Source organism: Phalacrocorax carbo, chromosome 17 (genome assembly GCF_963921805.1).
Source record: "Phalacrocorax carbo chromosome 17, bPhaCar2.1, whole genome shotgun sequence".
Classification (NCBI taxonomy): domain Eukaryota; kingdom Metazoa; phylum Chordata; class Aves; order Suliformes; family Phalacrocoracidae; genus Phalacrocorax; species Phalacrocorax carbo.
Genome location: NC_087529.1, coordinates 4,757,565 through 4,785,398, shown reverse-complemented (window position 1 = coordinate 4,785,398; position 27,834 = coordinate 4,757,565). Strand labels below are relative to the sequence as shown.

General features: G+C 41.4%; 1 protein-coding gene across 1 annotated transcript; it reads left to right on the top strand.

The window, feature by feature from the left end:
- On the top strand, positions 1 to 27,834 carry PPM1D (protein phosphatase, Mg2+/Mn2+ dependent 1D). Its single transcript, XM_064467955.1, has 6 exons — positions 1 to 659; positions 7,407 to 7,635; positions 10,078 to 10,202; positions 20,319 to 20,509; positions 21,293 to 21,535; positions 26,392 to 27,834. Exons 1-6 carry the CDS (start codon positions 197 to 199, stop codon positions 26,944 to 26,946), a joined length of 1,806 nt encoding a protein of 601 aa, XP_064324025.1. The 5' UTR covers positions 1 to 196; the 3' UTR covers positions 26,947 to 27,834.

Genomic DNA, 27,834 nt, shown 5'->3' with positions numbered 1-27,834 from the left:
CCGGCAGGGAGCGCTGCGGAGCGGGAGGCGGCGCCGCCGCCACCACCGCCGGGTGCCGCGGCGGTTGCGGGAGGCGGGCGGCGGGGCGCGGCGCGGCGCCGCGGACATGCCCGAGCGCCGCCGCCGACATCAACAATAGTCGGCGGGCGGGGAGCGGCGGGCGCCGCCGCGCCGAGCCTTCCTTCCCCCCCCCTCCATGGAGGGGCTGTACTCGCTGGGGGTGAGCGTGTACTCCGACCAGGGCGGCAGGAAATACATGGAGGACGTGACCCAGATCGTGGTGGAGCCCGAGCCGCCGGCCGAGGCGGAGCGCGGCCCCCCTCACAAAGGCGGAGCGGCGCCCGGAGGCCCGCGTTCCGCCGAGCCCCTCGCCGAGAGCGGCCGGCGGAGGGGAGGGAGCCCGTGGGCGCCGGAGGAAGGAGCGCTGCCGCTCGGCCCCGGCTCCAGCTCCGGCCCCGGCCGGCGGCCGCGCCGCTCCGTGGCCTTCTTCGCCGTGTGCGACGGGCACGGCGGCCGGGAGGCGGCCCAGTTCGCCCGGGAGAACCTGTGGGGTTTCATCAAGAAGCAGAAGGGCTTCGGCTCGGCGGAGCCGGCCGAGGTGTGCGCGGCCCTGCGCAAGGGCTTCATCGCTTGCCACCGGGCCATGTGGAAAAAGCTGCGTAAGTTCCAGGCGACTGGCGCCTTCCAGCCGCCCCCGCTCCGCCGGGCCCCCGTCCCCTCCCGCCCCGGTCCCCGCCGGGGCAGGCGGTAACGCTGCCGTCCCGCCGCCCTTCCCAGCCGCCGCGCCTCTCCCTTGGGTTCCTCTTCTTTCTGCGGGGAGAGCTAAGGGGACAGCAGAGCCCCCTGCCCTCGGCAGCACCCCGAGCCGCCGGTCCCTCCCTTTGCCCGTGTGCTGGTGACCCCCGAGCCTGGGACCTCCCGCTTTTAGCCGCCTTTTTCTGCCCCCGCCGGCCCCCCCCGCATTGTTGTGAGTCGGAAGCCTCCCTCCAGCCCTGCTCAGGAGCAGGGCACCCCCGCCGCTAACATCGCTACCGTCTGTGTGCGGGGAATAGGCAGGAGAGGGAAGAGCGGGATGTGACTTGAGACGGTGAATCAAGTAATTCGGTGAAACAGGAAAAACTGGAGAGCAAAGTGTGGGAGAAAAGATAGAATCAGAGGGTGAGGACACAGTGTAGGACGGGTGTGCTATGTAGCTGAAGGTGGTGTGATTATAGAGCTGCAGTTTGTTTTCAGGGTGTTGCAAGTCGGATCTCTAAATTCGATTTATTGTGAGGTCTTAATCTTTTTGCCTTGGGGAGATGCACAGAACTCCCCCTTAGACTTCTCTTATCCAAAGTATCATAAAAGAAGAAGAAGAAAAAAGTAATTTTAGCAAACTTAAATGGGCTGGGACAGTTTTTTCCCTAACTGCGTGTTGATTCCAGCTGTTTCTGTTGAGTCCTGGTGGAAGGATTCGAAATGTGGCTGTTTCATAAAACGTAATCATTCACTCATTTTACTGTTCAAGCATTGGTGAATATGCAGAGTGCCTGACAAAACAGAAAATACGCACTGTATTCTGAAGATTTTATAGATTGTTTGCTTAACTGCAGTAGGATAGAAGCTGTGGTCCTAAATAGGTAAGGGTAAAGGAGGAGAGTGACAAGACAGGTGACAGTAATTCTTCTTGTACTCTTCCTTCTCCCTGAGATCTAGTGAGCCTGCAGAACTGAGTTTCTGAAAGGGATTTTTTTTTCCTCTTGCTAAGGTGAAGGGTTAGGTCTTAGAGTATGGTGGCTGTTTATATATAATGTGTAGGGTGTGTGCGTATGGTGTATGCGTTCATGTATTCAAAAGCCCCAGAAAAAGGTAAGGACGGTGAGCAGCATATGAAGACAGGCAGGCCGGAGTGGAACGCTGTAAAACTGGATCAGGAGCATAGGCAGCTATACTGACAGTTGGGGTTGGGAGGCAAACATAAAAAGCAAGAATTGCACTTCGAACACCCTGGGGTTTCAGCAGAGTGATTCGGGGCGGGGGGTGGTTATAGTGTCAAAACAGTTTCATTTTCATTTTCCTTTTTCTTGAATAGCAAAATAGAGAAGTTGTGCAAACATCAGATACTTGAAAATATATGGGGGAAGGAATGGCAAGGTTGAGGGCACACTGATCCTGGACCGAAAGGAAGGGGTGTGAATGTGAGAAGCACCAGAACTTGGCCACAGCCTTGATGCTGGGGAAGGAGTGGTGAGTGGCACGTGGCTTCTGGGTTGCAGACTTGTGTGATGAGGAGAAAGATGTGTAAATAGGGGAAGATGGTATGGGGGAGAAAGGTAAGGAGCTTCGTTCTTAGCTGTAGTATCCCTCACCTGTTGTTTGTCACTGTAACAAAGTGGGGAGAGGTGAAGTGACAGAGTACAGGAAATATTATTTAAGTAATGAGTGTTTAGCAATAGTACTTGGGTTGTGGAACCAATTTAAATTGTTGTGAGAGACAACATAGCTCTGGCTGAGCATGTGATGACAGCTTTAGGTAGGTTATACAGTAAACTTCTATGCAGCACGTTTGGTCTTAGTGATTTCTGTGGCATGTGCATAACAGCTAGGGGACAAAAAGCATTGCTGTATCTAGATTTATAACTTCTCATACAATGTTAGGGAATCCCAGTGCAAATTTTACTTAGAGTAAATAATTTTCTATATCATCATACGTAGAGTAGATCTTTACCTGTGTGTTGGTGACATTGCACAGGAAAGGTAGACTGGGTATTTTGGTGTCTTGAAATAGGGGCGGGAGAATGGTTTGGATTTTTTGTGTAAAGGATGGAGTCTCTGTTGCTCCCAGTTGATGGCTGTTAGAAGAGAAACTCATACTCAGCTGCTCTGTTAGTTCTTGGAAGTTCTGCATCACGCCAGTGGCCATCTCCTGTGATAGACAGGAAACATTGATGGTAGTACCCAAAAAATTAGAACAGAAAAATACTCATTTTTCTTTGCTGGAAATTTTGGGGTTAATTATATAGTAATAAAATTATCTGTATGCAAAAGAGCAATTTGCAGAGTAGAAGTTCTTACTTGAAGCCTGTTTCTACAACTGGCAGTGGTAGGAAAGGTGTTTACAAGAAGTGTATTCAGGAGGTCCTAGATTTTGATGTGACTTCACTGAGGATTGCATAGGTTTATGTTTCTTTAGTAACTCTTTGTATAGCCAAGAGCTTGTTTTTAAATGTTGTGTTTAGCTTGATACTATCAAAAACATTTTTCATTATTACTAGTTACAACTTAGAAAGTTGCATACTTCTGCTTTGGTTAAAACTCTTCCCATTAAATTTAATCGAAGCAATAGAAGTCTAAAGTATTTTAATCTCTTGTGTAATAACAAGGGTTTTTGTAACTTTCACTGCAAAAATCGTAATTTCAGGATTATTCTTAGAAATGTTTAAGAGTTTATGTATGTATTCTGATCTGAAAAGGATCTAAACCGCTTGAGGCGATGCAGATTTTCAGGATAATGTAGAATTTTTAGGGTCAATTGCTGTATTAAAAATTTATATAACATTTATTTTTTGAAAGCTTAAATTTAGAATCAAACTAATTTGAAATGAGGTATTGTAGTTTGACTAAATATGTATAAAATGAGTGAAATAAAAATGAAATGTATTCTTTAGCAATTTTTGATCCCCAAAATAATCCAGAATCATTTTCAAAAATAGGAATAGAACTTCCACAAAGGCATTTGGAGCAGTCTGTGTGTTTCAGATCACACGCCAGCCATCGTATGTGAATTTGCTTTCTGGACTGTAGCAGAATGTTTTTCCCTGTTGCAGATGTGGTATCCAGGCGTAGGATCCGTATTTTGGTGTAACAGATACACTGTTTGGGACACGTTGTTTGTTTTAAACCAATTCCTACCCCTCTCTCCACAAGAAGGGTGGAAAAAGGAAGAAGTAATTGCAAGTTATGTATAAATGTTTTACAGTCCTGGAAAGCTGCATGGATTTGTCTCTTGAAACTATCTAGTGTTGGAAGGAACAAACTAGATTATCCATTTGATAGCTTCAGATAGCTTGGGCACTTAACATGCGAACGCATTTTCTTGGAAGAGTGGGAAGCGCATCTGTTAAACTGGGAAGTGTGGTATTCTGTGGGCAGGTGTTGTGAGAGCCTGTAACAGGCGATGTCAGTGCTCTGCTAGACACAGGTGTGGGTTTACCTGCTCCTCTCCACCCACACCAGCCGGTTCAGTGTGCCCACTGCACTGTTTCATAAACAATGTGATTTTCAGCTCTAAAGCTCCGTAGCTGTAGTGAAGTTGTGTCCATCCTGGGATGTATCTGTGCTCCTACTACATAGCTTCATAATTCATGACAGTAAAGACAGAATTAGGGATACAGGCCCTCAAGGAAACTTTGACTAACTTTGTTTCCCTAGAGGGCTACCTAGAGGCGTTTCTCTGTTGCTAGAGTCGAAGTGGTATGCCATCGTGGACGTTTTGGTGGTATCTTTGAAGTGTGAATTTTGTTTTGAGAGCTTTGTTATAATTTCAGGATTTCTTTTAATCTGTCGCCTTGTTGTGGTATGAAAAATGGACAATAATTCGCTCTGAACTTACTGCAGTAAAGTTCTAAACTCAGAAGTAGAAGGCATTTAATATTGTTACTTCGAAGGGATGTTACTAATGCTAGTTGTGTGCTTAAGAAAACACTTGTGTTTCCATTGGAGCTGGTGTGGCCAGGTATGGGAAGAAGTGTTAGGTGTGTATCTAGGTAAGAAATGGCAACTGGAGCTGATGTCTCTACAAAAGGAAGAGTTTAATGTGCTGTTACTCTTAACTGTTAATCAGTATATATTCTCAGTTAATTTGTTAGAGCAGCAAATGCCTTTTGATCATATCTGATCATTTGGACTGTTGTATCTTACAAAACAAAAATAGGTTATTTTTTTCAAGTCAAAATAATTTTTGTCTTGTATCTTGCATCTAAATACAAGCAAAAGAACAAGGTAATGAGAAAAGACTTTAAAAATAGCATTTGGCGAGTGTTGCTGGGTCATGGTAGTATGTAGGAAAACAATTCAGCAAGTAAGAAAACTTTCTTGATGACAGTGTGCTGCATGTGTTTGTTTTTAGGGGTTCCATATAGTTTCCACTAAAATGTTTATTTTACTTTTTCTTTTCAAATGAATAAAGGGAAAGAAAAGATGCAGCCAAGTCAAATTTCATGAAGCAAACCACTTTATTCTTCCTGTCCCAGCCCATGATGATTTCAATTTACCAGCTGATATGCCAGCTATAAAACATCTGAGTTTACAAACTCAAAGTTACAAAACTGAGTGAAGGGTTGTGCTTTTCAAGTAGAAGGAAAAATTGTAGAAAGATGTCCTATTGCTTAAGTTACAAGATTGGTAAAAACATGCTGCTGATATGTGGAGGAGTTGGGTAAGTGACTTTGATTTTTAATACTTGAGCTCAGAAGAAAAGTCAGGAGTTTTAACACTTTTGTTTTTATTTCTAATGAGACCCAATCCCTAAAGAAAGGAATACACTATGCTATATATAATGCTTGTCTCTAAGCAGGAGCAAGGCATAAATTAAAATCCCTTGATGATAGGCAGAGCTAATCTCTGGTTCTGTTGGAGCCTAAAATCCAAGGCTTTTTCTCATAAGTGGGTGATTTCACTCTGTGCTCTTCATTCCCATAAAGACTGATTTGACTCTCTAATATAGTCCATCGCTATTGAGCGGTTTTTACACTGACAGAAACTCATTAGTTGCAGCTTGTTTTCTGTTAAGTGCATGGTTGAAGTCCTCATTACCACTTGGCTTCCTCCCTCATTTGCTTTCCATTTGGAATGCGTTAGATTTAATATCCACAGTTAAAATTGCCGGATAAAGTACTTCCAATAAGCTGATTGAATGTTTCTGTTCTTGAAATAAAGCTACTCCTAGGGAGAAAGCGTATTTTAGTATTTAGAACACAAAGCTAGAACTCTGTGTGAGAACTTAAATATTTAAATTGTGCTGGATATCTTAATAGCTAACAGTGAGGAAATGCAGCTTTTATCATCAGACTGCCAAAGGAGAAGCAGAATTATATAGACATGCCTTCCCTTTCTTGCCTCGGGCATCTGAACATCGTTCAGTGGCACTAGAACTTAAGTTCCTAATCGTTTGCCTCTCCTTAAAACTTTTGAAGTTTAAAATACCTGTTTTTAGAGGGGAAGGCCTAATTGTGTTTTGGTTTTTCTTGTGTGTGTGTTTGTGCCATAGGAAAATAAATAATATAGTACTTTGGCAGTCTGGCTTGGGTATTTCCTGCACCCAGAATGTGTATCACAGTGGAATTTTTATATTGTACTGTGTGAGCATGACTTGTGAAGTGTGGAAGATAGAAAGTGACAAGGAGATGAGTCTCCCTTCTGAGTCTGTCTGAAGACATGAGTGGGTGCAGTGAAGAAGAAACATGAGGTTGCTGTTGACAGTTGAAATCAGCCGATAACTGGGAACTTGAATTCTGTTTTCTGAGGGTACTGAAGTAGGGATGAGGACTGCTATGGCTAATGTTTAACTGGGATGTTGTCTCAATCATCTTGTGGAGCTTCAGAAGAAGATTAATTTGGGTATATAGCCACAAAAATAGAAAAGCCATGAAAGAGAAATTTGGATTGGACATAAATGGGGAGAGTAGTGTAACAGGAAATTAATGTAGGGGTTTTGAGGGCAAAGCAATTGATAAAGAAGAATTCCCTGACCACATATAGTTCACACTAGGATAGGTATTTTATTGTTCTGAATTCAAGGCGTATCTTCTGCAGAAGATTTGGTGTTGGGTTATGGATAGCATGCTTAAATAGTCTGCATTATTCAGTCCACCAAAAGGGAATGTGAATAAAACAGTTAAGTTGAATAACCTCTCAAAATGTTGTTCAGCATATAAAAGTAAAGTAGCATTTTCTTTCTGAGAAGGTCCGGAATGTCCAGACAACACGATTGCCCATCAGATGTCCAGACAAAATGACCTAACTTAGGATGTCCCTACCTCTTCAGGCAGGGAAGTGAACAGTAGAGCTTAACAAAACGCTTGGTCGATTCTGTTCAACATTCAAGGAGCACATCTTCCCCTATAGTCTTCTAGTGGTGCTTGGAATATTAAACCAGAGGAGAGAGGGTTTTTTAAATCCTATCTCAGTGCTTTGATACTGCCTTTATGTATGTCTGTGTCAATTTAAGCTGTAGCTAGGGGAGTGCAGTTGTGAAAGTAGGGGGGACCTGAGGGCACTGGTTTGCCTGGCCTTACTATAGTTAAGTGTGCTCTGTACCGTAACGTTGCGCAAGCCTCTGACGCGCCCTTCATCTTGATCTTCAAAACATTACTGGTTGCACAGAATTAAAACCAAAGGTATTTTTATTGGCTTTTTTCTCATTGCAGCAGAGTGGCCGAAGACCATGACAGGTCTTCCAAGCACGTCAGGAACTACTGCCAGCGTGGTAATTATCCGCGGGTCAAAGATGTATGTCGCCCATGTTGGTGATTCAGGAGTGGTGCTGGGAGTCCAGGATGACCCCAAAGACGACTTTGTGAGAGCTGTGGAGGTGACACAGGACCACAAGCCAGAACTTCCCAAAGAAAGGGAGAGAATTGAAGGCCTTGGGGGCAGGTAACTGTCTCTCTGCTTTTTGCTTCAGGTTTTTGATCTCTGGGTGTTATTTGTATTTTTCTGACTGACCTAGGCTTAAGCTTGCTTGTTTTGGGGGGGCGGGATGGCAAGCAAGCTGGTGAATCTCAGTCTATTTATATTCCTTCCTTATCTATGCTCTGTTTTTTTTTTCCTAGCTTGTTGGGGTTTAAGTTATAGGGATCCGCTGTTGTGCTTTCTGCTTTCCTTACGGTGTATAAACAAAATTTTAGTTTCATGGTGAATTCTCATGCAGCTGAGGTGTGGTTGCCATTCTAATGTTCACTGAAAACTTCAAAAGTGGAGATACTGATATTAGACTTTTTTCCTTCATTAAAATTGGAGGGTGGGGAAAACTGCCTTTCCCCACAGTACTGGAATATCCATTTTGTCAAATGGTGGAAACACAGCAGTTTTGACACACAATACTTCAATTTCTTATGCACTCTGCATTGTTCCTGAGGTGACAATGGCAGCTGTTGAGTAGCTTCTTCAAAGCTACTGTTTAAGGAACATTAAAAAACCCCAAAACCTTAGATTTGAAACAAGATACTATATTTGCTGTGTTTAAATATACGCTTAAAATGTTAGAATATCACATTTTAACGCGTATCTGCACGTTAGTAACTTCTTCACTGTCAGGAGCTGGCAGACGTTAGAACACCTCCGAGTTGTGGTTGATGCGTGTTCCCTGTGACTGAGGAGGAAAGCAGGCAGGTTTGTCAGATGGCACTAATGTTTTGAGACAAACCTCAGGGCTCACATTTGGCATAGCTTCACAGGAGCTCTCTGTTCTTTCATTCTAAGTACCGCACCAGATGGATGGGCACAGTTTCCTTCTCTTAGCAGTTCAGAGGCAGAGATCACTGAAGGTTTTCCTGTTGACATCGCTCGTAAGAGAACACTATCAGCTCATTAACCTTCAGATATTTGTCTCTCCAGCAGGTGGAAGGCGATCAGTTAGCTGTATTGGTAGCTTTTCAAAAAGGGTAACTTGCAGTTTTGTTACATTAGTACTTGTAAATGGATAGGTTTCCAAGTGGTGTGTATCAGAGATAGTGTCCGAAGCTTCAGAGAAGCACTTCCTAGAACTCTGTATCAACAGGAATGGTTAAAATTTATGTTTTTAAAAAATCTCTAGTTTTACTGGTGCTCCTTCTGTTTTTCCCAGGCCAGCTGTTGCAGGCTATTGAGAGGCAAATGGCAGGAGGAGGTGGAACTGTGCAGCTATGCTTATTAATGTCTTCCCTTTCATGAGAGCAAATTGGGAAAAGATAATGGGAGAGTGTAATTGAATCTTTCATTAAAGATAATATTTTCCTACTAACAGTCTCCAGTGTGGGATGAGGTGGTCTTCCAGATGATGACAGAAGTTAGCTTTGTGTGGTCATTAGTTGCTACAAATGGATGAAATTGATTTTGGGATGTGGTGTTTGTGACTTTGCTGCTCTGTGCGTGCGAAAGGATGGAGCTAAACATGCCCTTGTTGTTAAGGCCTTTGAAGTCTCAGGAAGTGCATCTTGAATAGCTTCAGTATGAGGAATCTTGAGGCTGTTCCAGAGCTTCTCAGTTTCTAATTACCAATGGCTGTTCCTTGGATAAAAGTGAGCTTTTAAGTATCTAGTTCTTAACTTGCTTGGGACCAAGCTTTGCTAGGTCTTTGCTCCATTGCCTTTGCTTGGTGGCTCATACTTTCTCTCTTCTTTCCCTGCCGCTGCTGCCCCGTAACAGCTGCCCCAGTTACCTGCTCTGTAGCTTCTCCTTTGACCCTTCTAATACCATCTGTGAAAACTAAAACTGGTGTGCAGTGCCTCAGGTGTTAACATTCAAACGCAGAGCTGTTTCTTCCTATCTCCAGCTTTCAGCAGATAGCATCTATGAACAATTCCTCTTTTATTTCTGCCTCGTGTTGGTACGCCATTAAGGAAATCCCTACAAAAGGCTGCTCCTTTGTCTTTTTTTTTCTTCTTCAACTATACCCCATGGCTCTTTACTGCCAAACTTTGGCAGATGGAGAAAACTGAAGGAGGAACTACATGATATTTCTACCCGAGTGAGTTGATGTTGATGGCCCTCATCCGAGGAAAGCAAATTCAGTTCTACTTTTTCTCTGACAGATTAAAAAAGATACTCTTACATCTGGTTGTTGCAGCCAGCCAGAATTTCTTGCAGGCCTTCATTCCCCTGCTTTTTCTTTTCTCTTGCCCTTCATCTCTTACTTTTTCCTTTGGCTTAATATGGAATGAAGCTATCTAAATGATACCGTATGTTTTGAAATATTTAATTATGCTGTGGACTTCCCTGAAGGTGCTGTCATTATTGACTCCATATTTGCATATTTAACTGGCCTTGTGTTGTTGAAACTAACTTTCATGCTCTCATTTCCATTCCTTTTTAACTCCTGCCTCTTTCTGCTGGTTTCAGTGTGATCAACAAGTCTGGTGTGAATCGTGTTGTTTGGAAGAGACCTCGTCTGACTCACAATGGCCCAGTGCGCCGCAGCACCGTCATTGACCAGATTCCATTCCTGGCAGTCGCTAGAGCACTTGGTAAGTCATGCCTGTGTGTGGAAAGTGAGACACTGCTGCGTACAGGCCACCGGAACAGAATTGTACCGTGTTTTGCCAAAACATATAGTTCAGAGGGATTTACTTGCTTACCTTGATTACAAGGCCTTCTCACAGTCTGGGCCTTTTAAAAGTATTTTTAATATAATATGGATTTCATTTTTCAAATAAAGCTGCAAAAGGTGTCATTGAGTGAAGGACTCGCCCTACAACATGCAGGATTTTCAATGTCAGTCTTACAAGGATGGTACTTCATTTCTGTTGCAAATGAAAATGTACAAAGCATTATGCATCTCCAAGACGAAGAGCGCCCTTGTCTTTTTCGTACTGAAATAATAGGACTGTAATTTTTGACTAGGTGGTGGTAAGAATAAGTTTTGCTGTGTAGCGTAGGAATTACTTGGCCTTTGTTTTGTGGCGAATCTGTTTCAAGACTTAGCATAGAATGAACAAAGGGATGAAAGGAAGGTCTGTTTCATTTATAACCTGCCTATGTGAGAGTGTTAGCAATGGGAAATGATCTTTGAGGAACACTTTATTCAGAGGACAAAAAGGCATATTACAGTACCTAGCAATCATATTGGCATCATATTTTTACCTGTGAAAACTGTCCAGTGACTTAATTTCTTCTCGGCAAGCTTGACAGTTACGTGATCGTGTTGTCAGTGTTCCTAGATCAGCTGGCAGTGTGTCACGGGGACAGCCTGTTCCTGGGACCATGGTCATCTTGATAATTCCATGGCATTACTGTGTCTTATTTCAAAGGCAGTGATATCTGTTTCATGTGGATTTGCCCAGTGTTAAGAAGAATTTTGCAGTGATAACTAACATTGTAAAAGGTAGCAGTATATGAGGGAAGGAGTCACAGGTGGTGAGGTGGCTGAATGGTGATTTTTTAATGAAAATAAAATTTTAATTTTACGGACATTTTCCTCTGGTACAAGTCTTTTGTGTCATATTTTAGGCAAGATAGATGCTTATTTTATGGTTAGTGAAAATGACTTGAGAGTTTGAGAAATCCTTCGGAGTTAATGCATGACTAGCAAACAGAGGTCTTCATCCACTGAGCAACACAGCCCTCTTTTCCCCTTTCCTGCAGAAGGGTACATGTTCCTCATAGATAACAAAAAGTGTATGCTTAATTTTGATGAATCTTTCATTCCTATGACTGAGTTTGTCTAAATAGCTTGATTCCGATTCCTCTCGGCAAGTTGAACAAAAGGATTTGGCAGGGTTTTGTGTGCAGATGGGAATATCAAGGAATGATGCATCTGTTAGTCCCCTACTGCATTCCTTCCAGTTACGGGATGAAGAGGATTACTGCGGAGCTTCGGGTCCAAGAAATGAGAACACCTATCTTGTAACAATTCTTGGTGTCAAAAGTTAGCAGATTTGAAAGCTTAAAAGAAGGCTTTGGCGTCTTCAAATCGTGGAGAAACAGGTTTACAATATGACAGTGTTTTGGTGTTTGCCTGCTCAAGCAGCTTCCGGAGCCTCTTCATATCCCCTTCTGAGGAGGTATGACAGACCTCTTGGAAAAAGGAACGCAGCTGCTTTGCTCTGTAGGACCCAGATGGTGCACAGACGCTCGCAGTTTGGAAACAGGATTTAACTTCTTTCTGAGGCCAGCATGCCCCTTACGCTGCGTACAAAAGACCTACCACAACTAAAGCCATTTGCATTCACGCTGTTGAGGCCTGCTCGACCTCTTGGCTGGCTCCCAGATTGCTACCCTGGTTGGCACAGCGCTGGTGCGCTGGAGCCCCTCCAAGCGGAGTAATAACTGTCAGTGTTGACATATACTGGTAACCAGTATTACTCTTGTCAATCCCACTAAGATCTAGCATGGTGATTCTTTTTGCAAAGTCCAAACTTGGTTGTTATTCTTGATAGAAATTCCATATGGATCCCAGGCTGGACAAGAATTGGAGAATCATTTTTAGTAGCAGAACAAGAGTCTCTCGACACTGCTCTGTGGAGAGAAACCTAGAGTTGTGAAATGACTATCTTTAAAGTGGGAAGATTCTATAATTTAAAAAAAAATTTAGACTATAGTTTTGTTTTTTTAAAAAAGTTTGTCTTTCTCTTACACTTTAAAATATGTTGATGCAGTCTTATCCCTCATCCAGTCCTGAAGTCTAGCACTCATTGTAAGGAGTACAGCAGAGGTTTTAGAAATAGCAGGAATAAAACACCGTGGAAAAGTATTGCATTGGTCAAATATTTGGACAGCAGAAAGCATATTGATGCAATAGAAGTCCTTCAGATTAATTCTGTTGACATTCCCTTTACTGTTCTGATTGTCTACAGTATCTTTCTGCCCTAAAGAAAGCATTTGTGGTATGCGCTTTTTATTACCACTGCTTCTCACAGCAGTAGTGACTGTGTTTAATGCTTAATATATTTATAGCCCTGTAACAACTCAGAAATATTTTGGCTTCATATTGTTAAAGTATCTGTATGCTGCTTTTACTGTACACAAGTTTTAAGTCTTCTAATGAAATATTTTAAACTGTAGCAGAGTATTCTGCCTTTTAAGCATAGCTACTTCTGGCTTTTTCTGGGCAATGAAAGTATCTTCATAGCAGTTTGCCTTGTAACAGATACTTGTGAATCTGTCACAATCTTGGGATCGTTTACTTCAGGACTTGCTACCAGTTCTGATCAGAAGAGTGTTTTTGTTTCCTTAGAGGGCAATCATTTGAGTAAGTTTCCCGGCACCCATAGTTTCATGGTAACTGTTCACTTCATAAGTCTGTCCCTAAAACAGGTGTGAGGTAACTCAAATTACTTGAATCCCCTTGGGTAAGGCAAGGGCTCTGAGTGTGCAGATTGCTGGATACTGAAGAGCAGATGCTCAGGGGCACCAAGCCATCATCTAACTTGCGTGTTTTGAAGAGTCTGTGCACGCTGCTGCGTCATGTATTAGTTATTGTCTTCCTGTGGAGACAGTAACTCCGTGTGGCACTCGGGAAGGCATTGTAGGCTCCTGTGAGCACGCTTACGAGTGGGTGTCTTGTGGAAAAAATGCTGAGAGGGAAATAACCTGCTCTGTGTGTAGGTATAGCATGACAGCTGGATTTAAGCTAGCAGAAAGGTGACATTTCAGGTATAATATTTGTCTAAATACAGTAACTTAGACCCATTTCTGGGATGGTAAGTACAGACTATAAGCATATAAATGTGTGTGTTGTTCACATGTGTTGGACCCCTTGTGGAAAAATGGAACAAGGAGTTTTGAGTTTTGGAAACCAATTTTGAAGTAAAATCTGGCTGGTTGTGTTAACTTTGAAAGATGGTATACAAAGTAGGGGAAGTACAGAAAAGCTGTAGCCTGAGCTCTGAATATCTTATACTGTTACTTGAAATAGGAACAGAATGTAGAAACAAGTAGACAAATGGTGTGATTAATCACTGAGCTTTGTAGGCTTGACTGTAAGCGTAACTTAAACTCATGGTAGTTTCCTTAAGTTGCTCTTTAAGTTCATATCCCCAGCTGTCCCCCAGCCTGATCACATTGTCTGATAATGCGTGGTGTGATGGCAGAAATGGGTCTTGATTGTTTTTAAATCATAGTGTATCTCTTGTTGATAAACTAATTCAGGTCTAAATCTGGTAAACCTTTTATGGACTTTTTTTCTCGCCTCCTTCTCCCCTTTTCTTGGGAACTAATATAGAGCCAAGATCTGCAGCTGTCAAAAGGGTTATATAGTAAGGGATTGCCTTGCAGTGTCGTAGCTGTTTGGTATGTTGAGGTTTTTTTAATTAATGAATGATGAAACCTGAACCAAGAACCTGTTAGTTAAACCCCTCATTTGTGTGGGAACATGAAGTATCTTTCCCTGTTTTTTAATGTAGAAATGAAATCGACTCCTGTATTTTAGGTGGAGTGGCCTCCACCGCACAGGTTTGACTTTTTGTAAGAACATGAACTTCGTGTTGACCCTTAAGAGGAGTGATGTAGCAGAACAGTGGATGCTCAATGTATAGCTGCTACAGGAATGTTGGCTCTGACAGTGATATGGAAGCTGTTTTCCAGAGCAGCTTACTGGATGCCAGAATTGTTTTGTGAAGTGCTCTGAATGTGCAGGGTATGGCAGACCTCAGATGATCTAAGCAGATTCCTGTATGAGGGTTTGTTTTTTATATGCATTTAACTATTTTTTGCTGTTTTTTAAAAAAGTTACCAAACAGAATGGGCACAGTTGCTACAGTGTCTGCTTCCTAGTCCTTCTTTCCTGCTCCTTTGTAGGCCCCACCATTAAGATCAGTTGTCTTGAATTGCAGAAGCTAATAAGTTATATTTAAGTCCTGCATAGCATTTTGCAGGTTTTATCTATAATTGCTTTATTTTATGTATATAAAAACAGACGAACTTGAGGTGTGTTTGGGATTCTAGTCTTGTCCTAGGGATGTCTTGCTCTAGCTTGTATAATTTTCTTCACACACACACACACCACCCCCCACCCACCACCCCCGACAAAAAGATGTATGGATGCCTGTACAAAATGCAGGGTAGGTACTGTACTCTGCAGATCTGTATGTTACACAGATCATGTGCAGGCATGTGCGGATCCAGGTAGCTCTAATGGGAAGGTTTGGGGCTCCCCCCTTTTTGGCAGACTGGACATCTCTGTGCATGCCTCTTGAACTTTCTCTTCTATGGTAATGTAGAAAAGCAGTAGTAAAACTTTTCTTGTTAAAGGTAGAACTTCATCCAGGTTTGGTCAGTAGATTCTTCTGTTCTACCCCTTCAGCTAAGCAAATGCTGCCTAGGATTGTCTTTTGAAGCTTGAAATTCCACCGTAGTGTTCATTTGAAGGATTTAATTCAAGGCCAGAAATTGCAAGTAGCTTTCTGCATGCCCTTTTAGCTCTTCACCTCTACTTTTGCATACTAGTTCTTGCAGGCTTCTCCCATGCAGTGGGTTCTGGCAAAGCCCTAAGCAGACACCTTTTTTCCATTCTTGCCTGTGATTTTGCTTACATATGAGCAGTCACGGTGAAGATTGCCTTATGAGCAGCTTTTAATTCACCATTCATTTTAAATGCAATTATTTGTTTAATTTGCTATTGAAACACTGTCTGTTGCCTGTGCTTTCCTTTTCTACACAGCGTTGAGGGTGGCATTCTTTCAACAGGCTTGACTGAAATAGTGTCTATAAGAAGCTCCTAAAAAAAGTGTTCCCAGAGGAGTAGTGAAAGTTTTGAAGCCTCAAGTGCTGTCTGTGCAACTTTTCTACTTGCTGCTACCTGCAGTTCTGTCTCCATCCCTCAGACTGAACTGTCTTTAATCGTTCCTGGGTTGTAGGAAGGGGACGTTGCCTTGCATTCACCTTCAGACTGCTGTAAAGATGCCCTCTTGTGGCTATAGCACCAGGCTGCCATGAGTGCTGGTGAAAAGGTTTTCCACCCCAGCTCAGCCTGAATGGGTTTAAGTGGTTACTCTCTGTATCCTTGCTGAGATTCATCTCACTTCTGAGCAGCACTGCCTCACTGACAGTGAAGAAAGGAAGTTCTGCAAGTCTTCTCTTTGTACTAACAGACCCTTTAGATAAGCCTTTGATTTAAAAAGATCTGGGATTAATCAAACTGGGTTTTTGTTTTGGACTTATAAAATTGAACTTTTCTTTCCTCTATTAAAACCAAAAGATATTTTTGTATTCAAAATAGTATTTTCCAGAAACAAAAAATGAAATACTTGATTTATATGGCTTCTGGACATACTTTTGCTATAAGAAGGCTTTGGGCTGAATCCAGTCCAGTCTACTTATATGATGGGTGTTTTTGTTCATAACCTCAGTTACTTTCCTGGCAGCAGCTGAGTTGAAAGTAGGTTTTTTCATTGTATTTTAAAAGGTAATAGCAAGCAGATAAGATAGACTACATACTTAGATATATTCTTACAGGTAGCTAAATTAGTTTCCTGCTCCTTTTCGTATGTTACTTTGAACATCTATTTTTTCATTCTGTAAAAAGCAGTGTAATTTTTGTGTAGGTTTCTGTATATTATTCTGGTTTGAGCTACGACTAAGAAACAGGTAGGGGTTTTTTCTGCAAAAGATGGAAGGAACTACACTAATAACATTTTTTTGTTGTTGTTTGGAAAAGAACTATGCAAGCCTCACACCAAAATAAATATTTCTGGTCTGTTAGTTTCTGGAGAACAAGATTTTTAAGTTTTGTAAATGTTTGGGTTTTAATTTGGAACAAAAATAGTATGGCTCACCACGTGAAGTCTGAGAACCTGGTGTTCCAGTTCTGTAATACTAGCCTGTGGCAGATCACATCATCTTGCTATCTTGGCTTCTCTGCCTGCTACAGGGTCACTTGTCTGTCTGTTTGCTTTGGGACAGAATTAAAGATTACAGAGCACTTTGAAAAGCCAAAGGAAAAGTGCACTCTGCTTTCTAGCTTACTTTCCTCTCCCTTCTTCCTTCCCAGAACTGTAACAGAGTGCCATGTAAAGTGGCTCTTCCTAAGTTTGTCACACATTCCTCAGCCGCTGTGGATGCTGTGCTCTCCAGCTGGCTAGAGGAAGATACACAGCTGACACTAGCATTCTATCTATGCAGCAGCTCTAAAAAGCATTGACTTAATCTGTGGTGTTCTGCCCTTTGGGGGGGGGGAATGATAAAGAAAAAGTACCTCACCCTAGTGATGTGGGTTGTCCTTTGCTGGTTTGGAGTTGAAGGATCTGTGAGAATTAGTCTTTAAGTGAAGTACTGTTTAAGCAGTACTGTTCTACTAAGGATCACTTGCCTGCTTGATTGGTCCGAGTTTGTGGGTTTATGGGAGTAGACTGGTGAAAGACTAACACTAAAGGCAGTTTTCCCTGTTCTTTAGGGCACTCACAAGTACTGGTTGTCTTCTAGGCCGAGGAAGAAAGACTCTCTTGATTTTTTTTCTATCTGCCTCAGGCTTCAGATATATTTTGTGGAATTTTTCATTGGTCAAAAAAACTAAATTTTTTTTCTTCCAGTCTGAGACATCTAAAGTTCTGTTTGGCTTTCAGTAGCTCCAGACTTGTCTGGAGGTGGTCAGTTAATACCTGATTGTGCTTTAATGCTGTTCCATTGTACAACTTTGTAAATAAGTCGTCGTGTATCTCCTAGAGATTTTTGAGCTTGAATAGATGAGTACAGTTGAATTTAAAACTTGTGGAGATTCAGTTCTCGCTGAACATATACGGCAAACTTGGAATGCTGCTTTGACAGAGGCAGTGCTACAGGAGAGAGGTCATTTGGGAAAGAATGCTTTTTGCCAAAAAATACATGTTTAATAAACTTAGTCTTGGAAGCCGTGAGTCCTTGAACTAGTCTAGCTCCTCTTCACCATTTGCTCTCAGGAAAAATTAACTTTCCTCTTGTGGTATCTAAATTTTCTCTCTTTCTGTCTCTTCCCCAGTCTAGAATGATGATAATACTGTAGAGGTGTGGCTTAATTGCAGATTTGCACCTGGATTTGGCCAAAGATGTGGACTACAATTATCAGGTGTCTGGCAGTTAATTCCAGTGTCAAGCCCACCCCACAGGGCATGGTTCCACCATGGCCTTCAGAAGGGCAACTCATTGTGGAGGAGGAGAGGCACTGAGGGTGGAAGGCTTTCAGTGGCAACTAGGAAGGTTGGGCTCCTCGCAGGGGTTTGGCCTGTCATTTGAAGTGTGGATTCATCGTGTGTGTCTCTCTGGAATCTCTGTGTGCCCTTCAGAAAGTTTATAATCCTTGGAGTCCCCTTGTAACCCATGTGATATTCCCAGTTATCCCCATGAGGAGCCGCTGCCGCCTTAGAGGAAGATTCTCTGAAATCGGTATGATTATTATTCAGCTGTTTCCTCAGGAAGAGCAGCAGATGGGCATCATGACATGTATGTAGATGAACAAAAATTAAATAGCATCAGGTTATTTTTACCATACAGCATAGTATTTTTAATAAAATGATTCAGCTAATAACATTTAGGAGAAATGACAAATGAGTGTGAACAAACTATCAAATAAAGCATAAAAATATTATGCGTGTTGGAAATTGATGCTGCCACTGATTCCAAGGCCTGGTTGTTGTAAGATTTTGTTTATTTTACCTGCTGTGTCTGAGACAGACATGATGTGAAGAACACTCAGTGCATGAAGACTTTCCGTGGCAATTCAGATACAATAATTACTGTGCTGGAGCTGAGCTCTTCTGTTACAGTATTTATTTTGATCTTGTTGCCAGCTGGCTGGCTTTGTTGTGAGTCTGCGGAGGAAGAGTGCACCTCTATACAAGCAGGCTTGGCTTTTAATTAGCACTTATTAGAAGCATGTGTTTCTGTCTGCTGCTGCTGCAGTGAAGGTGAATTGGTGCTTTAATGAGGATGGACCATCCATGCTTGCTGTGGTGAAGTGGAGTAATTGAGTTGAAGTATTCCCTTTCCTGATTCTGGAAAAGTCTTTTCAACTGGTTGATAGCTTAAGGCAAAGCTAATGGAAGGAAGTAGGAAGACAAAAAGCTTATTTATTATCTTTAAAAGGGTGGTGATGGATGTGGAAGAAGTCTACAGGCATACTTTCTGAAGCCAGCAAAAAGCAAAGAAAAAAAACCTGACAAAACCTTACTCTTAAACTGGAGATCTTAAGCTTCTGTATGCATTTCAACTCTGACATTTTAATGAATTTCTACTTTTAAAGCCATTGTGTTCTGTGCAGAAAGATTCTAGCCCATGCTCGCAAATAATGTTACTTTTTGTTACTTACCGGTATAGGAAGCTATTTATGAACATTAAAAAAAAAGTGTTAGCACAACATAGTACCGTTCTTGGTTTAAAGGCCCAACCTTAGAAAAAGTTTTTATTTTAAGTATACCTGAAAAATGGAATTGAAATGAATTGATATGGAAATGCATTTTTCTGTTGGAGTGTTTTTTACTTGAGGATGGTTTGGAGGAAGCACTTGAACCAATAGATGTTTTGATTCAAATGTGTTATTTAAATTCAGTTCAGGCCATCGTTACTGGTGAGGTGACCCCAAACCCATTCACATAGCAAGAAAGATTTTAAAAATAGAAAGGTTCGCTGCGTGAGGCCTTCCAAGGGAGAGGCTTTAGCTCTCGTTTTCTGTTTTCCTGCTGGAACCCAGGCACTGCTTGTGTTCCTGTGGCTTCCTTCCAACTCCAAAATTTGGCACATGGTGTTCAGCTGGAAAAAGACTCCAACACAGCACTGTGAGGCTTTGAAAGTGATGATAGTGCTGTGGAAGGAGGAGGAATGGGAAAGAGAAATTGATAGGGGAAAGGCTTCTGTCTCTCCTCCTTTGCTCCTTTTCCTTTGTGCCTCCTCTGGCACCTGCATGCAAAAATATGTACATAGCAAGATGCAACCATGTGTTTCTGTATTGCTTGGATGGCTCTGGAGGTTAAAAAAAGCAGTTTATTTAGCACCTTGAGTGTGAAAAAGTGGGGGTTCTAGTTTGTGTTTTGTTTTTTTGGGGGGTTGGTTTATTTCCTTTTTTTCTATGAGCAGGACTTGGTAGGGTGTGCAGGGCAGCATACCATTGTGGTGCGACTGAAGTCTGATGCTGTATGTGATGTTGGGGAGAAAAGGGGTATTACGTGATCCTCCCACCAGGCCCCAGCCTAGTTCTATGAACTGTACCGTGATTCCCTGTGCAAGAGGTGAGGATTTTTGTCTTAGCACTTAAACTGTACCAATAACTGGAAAGGTGGGTTTTTGCAAGTTTGGTGTGGGTCCAGCAAAGTATGGCTGTTTAAGGAGAACTACAGTTGTTCAGATGGGCTTTAGTTTGGATATTGAGGTTGCTCTGTTCTCTAGGTATTAATCTCTTATAGATTCTCTGTTTTCTGAAAATGTTAATTTTCAGAGAGTAGATGATGTCCTATAAACATAAGCTGGTTTGAATGTGTTTTTATTTGAATTGCTACATATTAATAAATATGATTGGAAAATGGCACAGCAGAACATTAGTTGTGCTGAAATTACTTGTATTACTGTTGGTGACTTGAGACTGCTGGCGACTGTTTTCGTGGGAACGTATCTCTGGAGTTTCCAGGATTCATATCTTCATGTGTAATATAACAATTCAAAAACATTTTCCTCTTTGCTAGGTGATCTTTGGAGCTACGACTTCTACAGTGGTGAATTTGTTGTGTCTCCTGAACCCGACACTAGTGTGCACACAATTGATCCCCAGAAGCACAAATATATTATCCTCGGCAGTGATGGGCTGTGGAACATGATCCCACCTCAAGATGCTATCTCCATGTGCCAGGACCACGAGGAGAAAAAATACTTCATGGTGAGTGCAGTGATTATAAGTCACTGTGGAAATGTAATACTTTTTTCCTCTAAAAATTGCATAATCTGGCATATATGCGAAGTAGCTTACAATGGCGTTGTTCAGGCTTATTCATAGTTTTGCCACAATACAAGTTGTTGCAATGTGGCTGATACAGTGCTTGTCTACACTGTCAAATACCGTGCGTGTTAACGTTGTTTAAATTCTTTGGTTGCCTTTTTGGGGGAATTTGACTACCAGGATGGTATCTGTAAGTAATAAAGAAGATAACATGTTCCTTCTCGAAGGAAGTTATCCAAAATATTGTCTGAAAATGAAGCTTATTTCACACTAAGATGCACGTTACAATGAAGATAATTGTTTATTGGTTTTTACATGATTTGTACGAAGTCTGAAATTCTTGCCTGGTTTATTTTACAAAACAATTGAGAACATACACAGTGGTGCATCTGAACGTCAGGTAGTAAACAGTCTGTAAACCCCTTGAGAGACTTCAGGAAAGACCATAGGATGTGTTACAACCAGGCTATTTGTGCAAGTCATTGCATCAGCTTTGTGGTTTAAAGCACTCCTATGTGGATTCTACTGTAAACTGATTTTAAAGTTATTTCACTAAGAAAAAATAAGTTTCAATTAATATTTCCTCTTGTGTTTCTGACTCAAGCTACTTCAGCATATGGTATGTAGGAATATGTATTTCAGGCTGTGCCACACAAACTCTCCATCTTCCATTTATAAAGTGGACCTGATTTGCTTTCTCTGTCCTTCTCTTCTAACGCAAAGGGAGAGCACCGACAGTCTTGTGCCAAAATGCTGGTGAACAGGGCACTAGGCCGGTGGAGGCAACGCATGCTTCGTGCGGATAACACTAGTGCCATCGTAATCTGCATCTCGCCGTTGCAGGACAGCAAAAGTAACTTGGAAAATGAAGACGACTTGTATCTCAACTTGGCAGAGAGTCCCTGCTATAGCAGCCCTGATATGAATGTCATGACACCCTCCCGCTGCTGTACCCCCCCTGTCAAGGTAACAGGTTTTTTTCTGCATTCTAAATGTTCCCTTTTTGTGTGTGGAGCTTGCTCAATATGTATCGACCTCCCTTTTCTTCCCCTAGTGGTAATTTCTTTCTGTGCAGCTCACTGTGATCTGTAGGACTGGAGCAATGGTGTAGTCAGACTATTGCCAGTGATTGAAGTAATACTTTTAGAAACTACTGGCCTGCCACCTTAAACCACTGTTTAATGTTGCTCTCTTGGTCTGTTTGATATTTTAACTGCAGTGGACTGGGCAGTACATATGGCTAGATAATATATTTCAGTTGCAGGACAGTAACTTGGCAGCTGTATCGCCAGTACTTCCATGTACAAAGCTTTGGAGAAATAGCTGAACTCTTAGCAATATTCCTTAAAAGACCTTTGGAACACCAAAGGCAGAATATTAAAATGTGAACTTCTTAGAACTGTTTTCATACCTCAAAATTCTGATCATCAATCTTATTGATCTGTATTCCCTCCTTAATGTAGAAGAAATGATGACTGTAACTTCATGCATACAATTCACACAACTTTAAATGCACCATTTCTTAAAAGTTTGTTTCCCAAGATCCCACACAAAATCAGAAGTTACTGAAAGAGAGGAATCAGACTGTGGGGATTAGAGGTTTAAAAAAGAAAAAAACCAAAAACCATCACATCCCCTTAGAGAATAAGGCTGGGCTGCAGTTCCTTTTGCTACCTTGCCATGTACCTGTATAGCTTGCACAGCTGATGAATTGCAGCTTGTTTGTGGATGCGTTCTTAATCTCACTGTGGTTTCGTTTGGTTGCGGGGTTTTTTTTTTTGTTTCATGTTCTTTTGAAGGTTAACCCATGGGTTAATGTATTCAAGCACACGTTGTTGTAAAGAATGTTTTCTTTCTGGATTGGGAGATCTTATTATCTTCTTCTGGTTGTTTTAATGGCCTTTGTTACAGAAAAAGCCATTATAATACCAGGTCTTTCTTCAAGTTAGCAGTTTTAACCATTAACATCAAGCAGAGCTGTTCAGAATATTTTTTTTTGCTTTAAGAACTAGAATGTAGTTAGGAGTAGATGTTTGTTTCAGTAATTACCAGCTGCTCCTGATTTTAAGTAACTGTCCTTTGATGTTCTGCAATATCTTTGGATAACTGTCCTTTGGGCAAAGTAAAAAGAAAGCAAAAATTAGACAGGGAGTCCATAATGTTCCTTTGGTAGGAACAAGCTGCTAATAAAATGGCAAGCTCAACCTTTCTGTCTCCTTCCCTTCCATCCAGCATAGCAAAATATATTAAAAAGAACTTAAAATCTAGCAAAATGTTGGGTGGAGAAAAAAATATTTTAATTCTAAATAATACTAAACTTTTAAGTTGTACCATATGTTGTGTGTGTGATCTATTATTGGTACTTATTGAATAAATTGTTGAGCTGCATTGACTCCAAAATAGCCAGGGAATAGCATTTCCAGGTAAGGACCTAATGAAAAAATATTGTTTTTTTTCTTTTCCTTAAGATTCCCCCTCCCCACCTAAGAAGATGCAGTGAACTGTGTGAATCTAGATAAATCACAGCAGGTGGCCACAGAGTGAAGAAAACTTTAGACAACTAACAATTTTAGTGTTTGCCGTGTAGTAAGACCTTATTTTATTTGCTTAATTTGTAAAACCCAAAAGAAAATTTTGACTGGCTACAGGTCTGCATTGATAGTATTTGTATAAATTAGTTTTATTTTAATGTAGAAGTCTTTCTTCTTTGGATTAGAATAGAACTGGTGTTGCCAATTTAAAAACATAAATCCTATTTTCTCAGTATTTATTTTTAATAAAAGCACTAATGTAATACACGTTTCTGCTTTAATAACAAGCAGCCAACTGTCTTCACAGAGCACCTGTAAATATCAGAAGTGTGAGAAGGAAGTTGAAAATAAAAAAAGAGGTAGAAAAAGGCCACTGTACTGTCAGGATAATTTTTAAATACTTCAGGAAAAAATCCAAATGCCTCCAGGCAGATGATAATAAATGACAAGGAGACACAACTGCTAAGACACTTACGGTTTGTTGGTTGGTGGTTTTTTTTGCAAAACAAGAACTTTGTGTGGGTATTTGTATGTGTTAGTATACAAACTCTTTTTTCATAGTAAAAAGAGCTTTATCAGGTAGATAAGAGCCCCAGTGGAAGGAAAAACCTGTTTTCCATAAACTTTGGTTAGGTAATAGCTAGATTGCAGGGTTTCATTTAGACAGCTGTCTGACTTGGTGGGAGCCTTCTGGGTAACATTCAGTGCCTGCAGGAGTGCTGTTGGCTCAACGTTTTTGTGAAAATTAAAATTATGTGAGACATAATTGAGGCATTTGGGGCTCTCCCCAAAAGCGGTCAAATCCATGGTTTCTTACACCTTGCCTCGGACGTTATTACAAGGTGCCAGCTTTCTTAGGAAGTACAGCCACACAGCTATTTCAGAATATGCATTCTGGAATGTTTTTCTGCTGGTGAAAACTTGTCAGAGACTCGGGAAATGCCGTTACTTCATGATCCTCTGTGATCCTACTGATGTAAACCTCATAGGAGAGAAATGCCCCATTTTGTTGATTACACAGGAAGTATGGCAGTAGATGACAATATCTATTTGCAAAACAACACAAATACCTTTATACATAAAACTGCACGTAAAAATATGACCTGATTTAGGTCAGTAATTAATCTTCTTACAAAATCACTATTGAATTTTCCTGTAATGGGATCATCGCAGTTTCCGTAAAGAAACGAGAGGTGGTTCCCCAGCTCAGTCTGAACCCCGCGAGGCTGTGGAATGATTATAGCCCAGCGAGGACAGATCGTTGAAAACATGAGGTGGCGATGGAAAAGGGTATTTGCCTGTTCTCTTCAGAGAACTGAAAGAAGCATGGGATAGCCCTGACTCAAAACAGCTGCTACCTTCCGAAACAATTAATTTGGAAATAAATGGAGACCAAATCAAGGTTTCTCAATTAAACAGAAGTATTTCTTAATTGCATATCCTTCTGGCAGCAATTACTAATACCAAATTAATTCAAGTATTCCTGAGGCCAGTGGCAGAATTTGATAGATAAGATTGTTGAGAAACGAAGTTGGTGATTCAAGTTTTATTTTACTTGCTTTGTTACATCACTCTTTAGCGGTCCATCCTCTGACTTCATTTGGCTTCCCAAAGCCTTGAATAGTCTCAGCTATTCGTACCAAGCAGAAGATGCTGACATTAAGAACCCTGGTGTTAAGTGTCTTGCATAATAAAACCATAAAACCTAAGTCGTGGCTAAGACACAACTTCAAAAAAATTAAGTTGAGCAGATTAAGTAACGTTGCCAGAGCTGCTCTGTGTGTGTCATCTAGCTTTCGTATGGGGTCTGCAAGAGCCGAGTTGAAGAATAACCTCTAAAATGCCATCTGTGAGGGTCTTTCCTCTTGTGTTGCTGTACGTAGTGAAAGAATGTTATCTAAATGGTTTTATCTGCACATGGGGAGCAACATGGGAATAGAGGGGAGTAGAAAACCAACTCTAGATGCCAGAAACCATTCTGACTGTTTTCTCTTTCGGAGTGCATTTTATTAAACCTTGGTATTAGATTTCTCAAAAGTGCTAAGCAGTCACGGCTCTCGCCTTGAAATTGAACTGCAGTTGTTCTGGGTTGTGACTTGAAAAGCATCTATCTGTTCTTCTGAGGTGTTGCACTGGCTGATTCAGCTGTGTATGCATTTGAGTTTTCAGCACGTTATTTTCTGAAAACAGTCATTGTCATTTCCCTTACACTGATGGTATGTAGAGTAATGTGGCCTTGAAACTCACTTTTGAAGGACTTGCGGAGTAACTAGGGATTTCTTCACAATTAAATCTGTAATAAGGTCATAATTCCTATCTTCAGGGCACTGCATAAATACTAATTTTCATAATCCCCCTGTGGATAGCGAAAGCAAGTATTGTCCCCGTTTTCCTGTTGGTAAAACTGAGAATGAGGCAAAAACACTTACCAAAGGCTGCAGAAGAGATGAGTGACTGAAGGTAGGGTTAAAGTTGAGGAAGTCCCTGGCTCTCAGGGCATCATATTAAGCGGCCTCTCTTCAACGTACAGAGTGATGGTGCTGTGATGGATGGAGTTGCTTTCTTTCCACATTGTAAAGCATAAATCTAGGCAATAAAATACATTACTTCATATAGCAAACAAACTATTTTTAGAATAGTTTTGTCCAATGCTCCACCTTTCTGTACGCAGTCAGGACACCTCTGATGAAGAGCTTGTCGGTCTCCCTGGTTGTGCAGTAACTAAGAGTTCTAAATGTAACAAAGGTCAGAATACTTTTTCCTGCTGTTTGCCCTAAAAGTGCTTGGCCATTTGATGATCTATAAAATCTTCAGAAGGCAGTGTAGGTGCATGTATCGCAGTGTCTGAAGGAGGGAAGTCATGTCTGGCTGTTGGAAAACACTACTGATGAAAGTCCTAGGACAGAGGTTGCAGGCACTGCTCTCTACACGGCTTCCTAAATTAACAGCACATGCATGCAGATTCCTCAGCATTCTATAGCAGCAAAAAGGAAGGTACCCAGGGCGAGTAAGTCTGAACAGCTGTCTGAGTGAAAAGATCATGGGTCTGCCCCTTCGAGACACCTGCAGGCTGGGTGACTGAAATAAATGCTTTTATGAAGCTGGTGTGCACAAAGTACCAAGTTCAGATCCGCAGCCTGAATCTGTTCCTGCCTCTCTGTTTTGGAGTAGGATTTTTTCTGTCTCTGATAAAGGTTAGAGTAGTTCTGTCACATGCTGTCTCCACCCTCAAAGGATAATGTGGGTGAAATAATTATATTTATGCCCAAATATTTTTTTCTTTTCCCTCAGCTTTTAGAAGATGATCTGTGGCCGCGACTGAGTGCTTCTGAGCCTATCCCTCCCCTCATGCATAGCAACATGATCTCAGAAAAATGTTTAGAGCTGCCAAATGAGGTTGCCAAAAGCAATTTATCCTCACCAGGAGCAGCCCTGAAGGATTCAGGCCCGCAGGAGGAGAAGTGCAGCAAAGCGTTGGCTTTGAGGATACAGGAATCCTACAGTAATGGTTTGTCAGTCAGTCTCTCCCCTTCCAACTCCACGAATTCAGGCACGGACCAAAAAGGCTTCAAGGTGTCTCCTAATAGCCAAACAAAAGCCCAAGATGCAGAGAGGACACCCACAGCAAACTTTAAAAGGACATTGGAAGAGTCCAACTCTGGCCCAGCTGTGAAGAAGCCAAGACGTGGCCTGAGTCGAAACATTAGTGTCCAAGCAGAAGGCATCTCCGCAACTCCACAGCGCAAAAACTCAAGCAAGCTGACCATGCGGCGCAGCCTGCGGGGCCAGAAGAAGCTCAGCAGCTCGCTCTTCCACCCGCCCAGGAAAGCAGTCTGTGTTTGCTGAAGGGCATTTGTGTAAGGGAGTGTATTTTGGTCTCTTTTAGAATTTGAAAGTTGGTGCAGAAGTCTGAAACTCTTCCTGTTTTATCTTTTTTTAAAGTAGAAACTTTTTTTGGTATCAAACAGCTTTATCGCAGCCTTGTACTTGCTTGTATAATAACTGTGAATTTTGTAGATGTGTAGGGTATAAGTCACTGTAAAATGTGTGTAAATTTGTATTTCTTCATATAAATGTAGTCTCTTTTCTTCCTTGTATAATTGTTACAGCGGGGCTAAACCTTGTTTTAAAAAAAATAATCCTTTTTGTTAATTTACTGAAGTCATGAATTTGTATACGCTTCTTGTGATGAGAATTTCACAACTTTTTAACTAAAGTAAATTATTAAACAGAATGGAAGATATGTATTTTCGTAGTACTATATGTTCCACCTAAAGTGTGTCTTTTAGAGAATACACTAGGTCTATATTTTGTTTTTAAATTTTAGATTTCTCTACTCAGAAATGAAATGTATGTGGAAGCAGAGATGTTGAGTCTTGCTTTACACAGCTCAATGTCGACTTCTTTATGTTAATTAAAATACTATGCAGTATCTTACTTAGTTGTATTTTTTGTAACATTAATCGTCAAAGTATTTAGCAAAAAAGCGTGTGTTTTAAAACTCCCGTCTCCCAAAAGCATCCTATAATGCCATTCCCATCCCCTATTGCGAATGACAGCATTTTTACCCAGGCATAACTGTGTGCCCTACGGAGGCATGAATTTTCTGCTATTCCAATACTGATGGTGCTGCTAATACCTTTCAACACAAGTTCTTAAATTATTTTATGACTATTTTCATGGAGTATGTGGACCATGTGTACGTTCACCTGAATAAAACACATGAAAATCTGA

Coding starts and splice junctions, on each gene's coding strand:
- PPM1D (XM_064467955.1), top strand. CDS start 197: ATGGAGGGGCTGTACTCGCTGGGGGTGAGCGTGTACTCCGACCAGGGC. Junction 7,636..10,077: donor ATTGAAGGCCTTGGGGGCAG/GTAACTGTCTCT, acceptor TGCTGGTTTCAG/TGTGATCAACAAGTCTGGTG. Junction 10,203..20,318: donor GGCAGTCGCTAGAGCACTTG/GTAAGTCATGCC, acceptor CCTCTTTGCTAG/GTGATCTTTGGAGCTACGAC.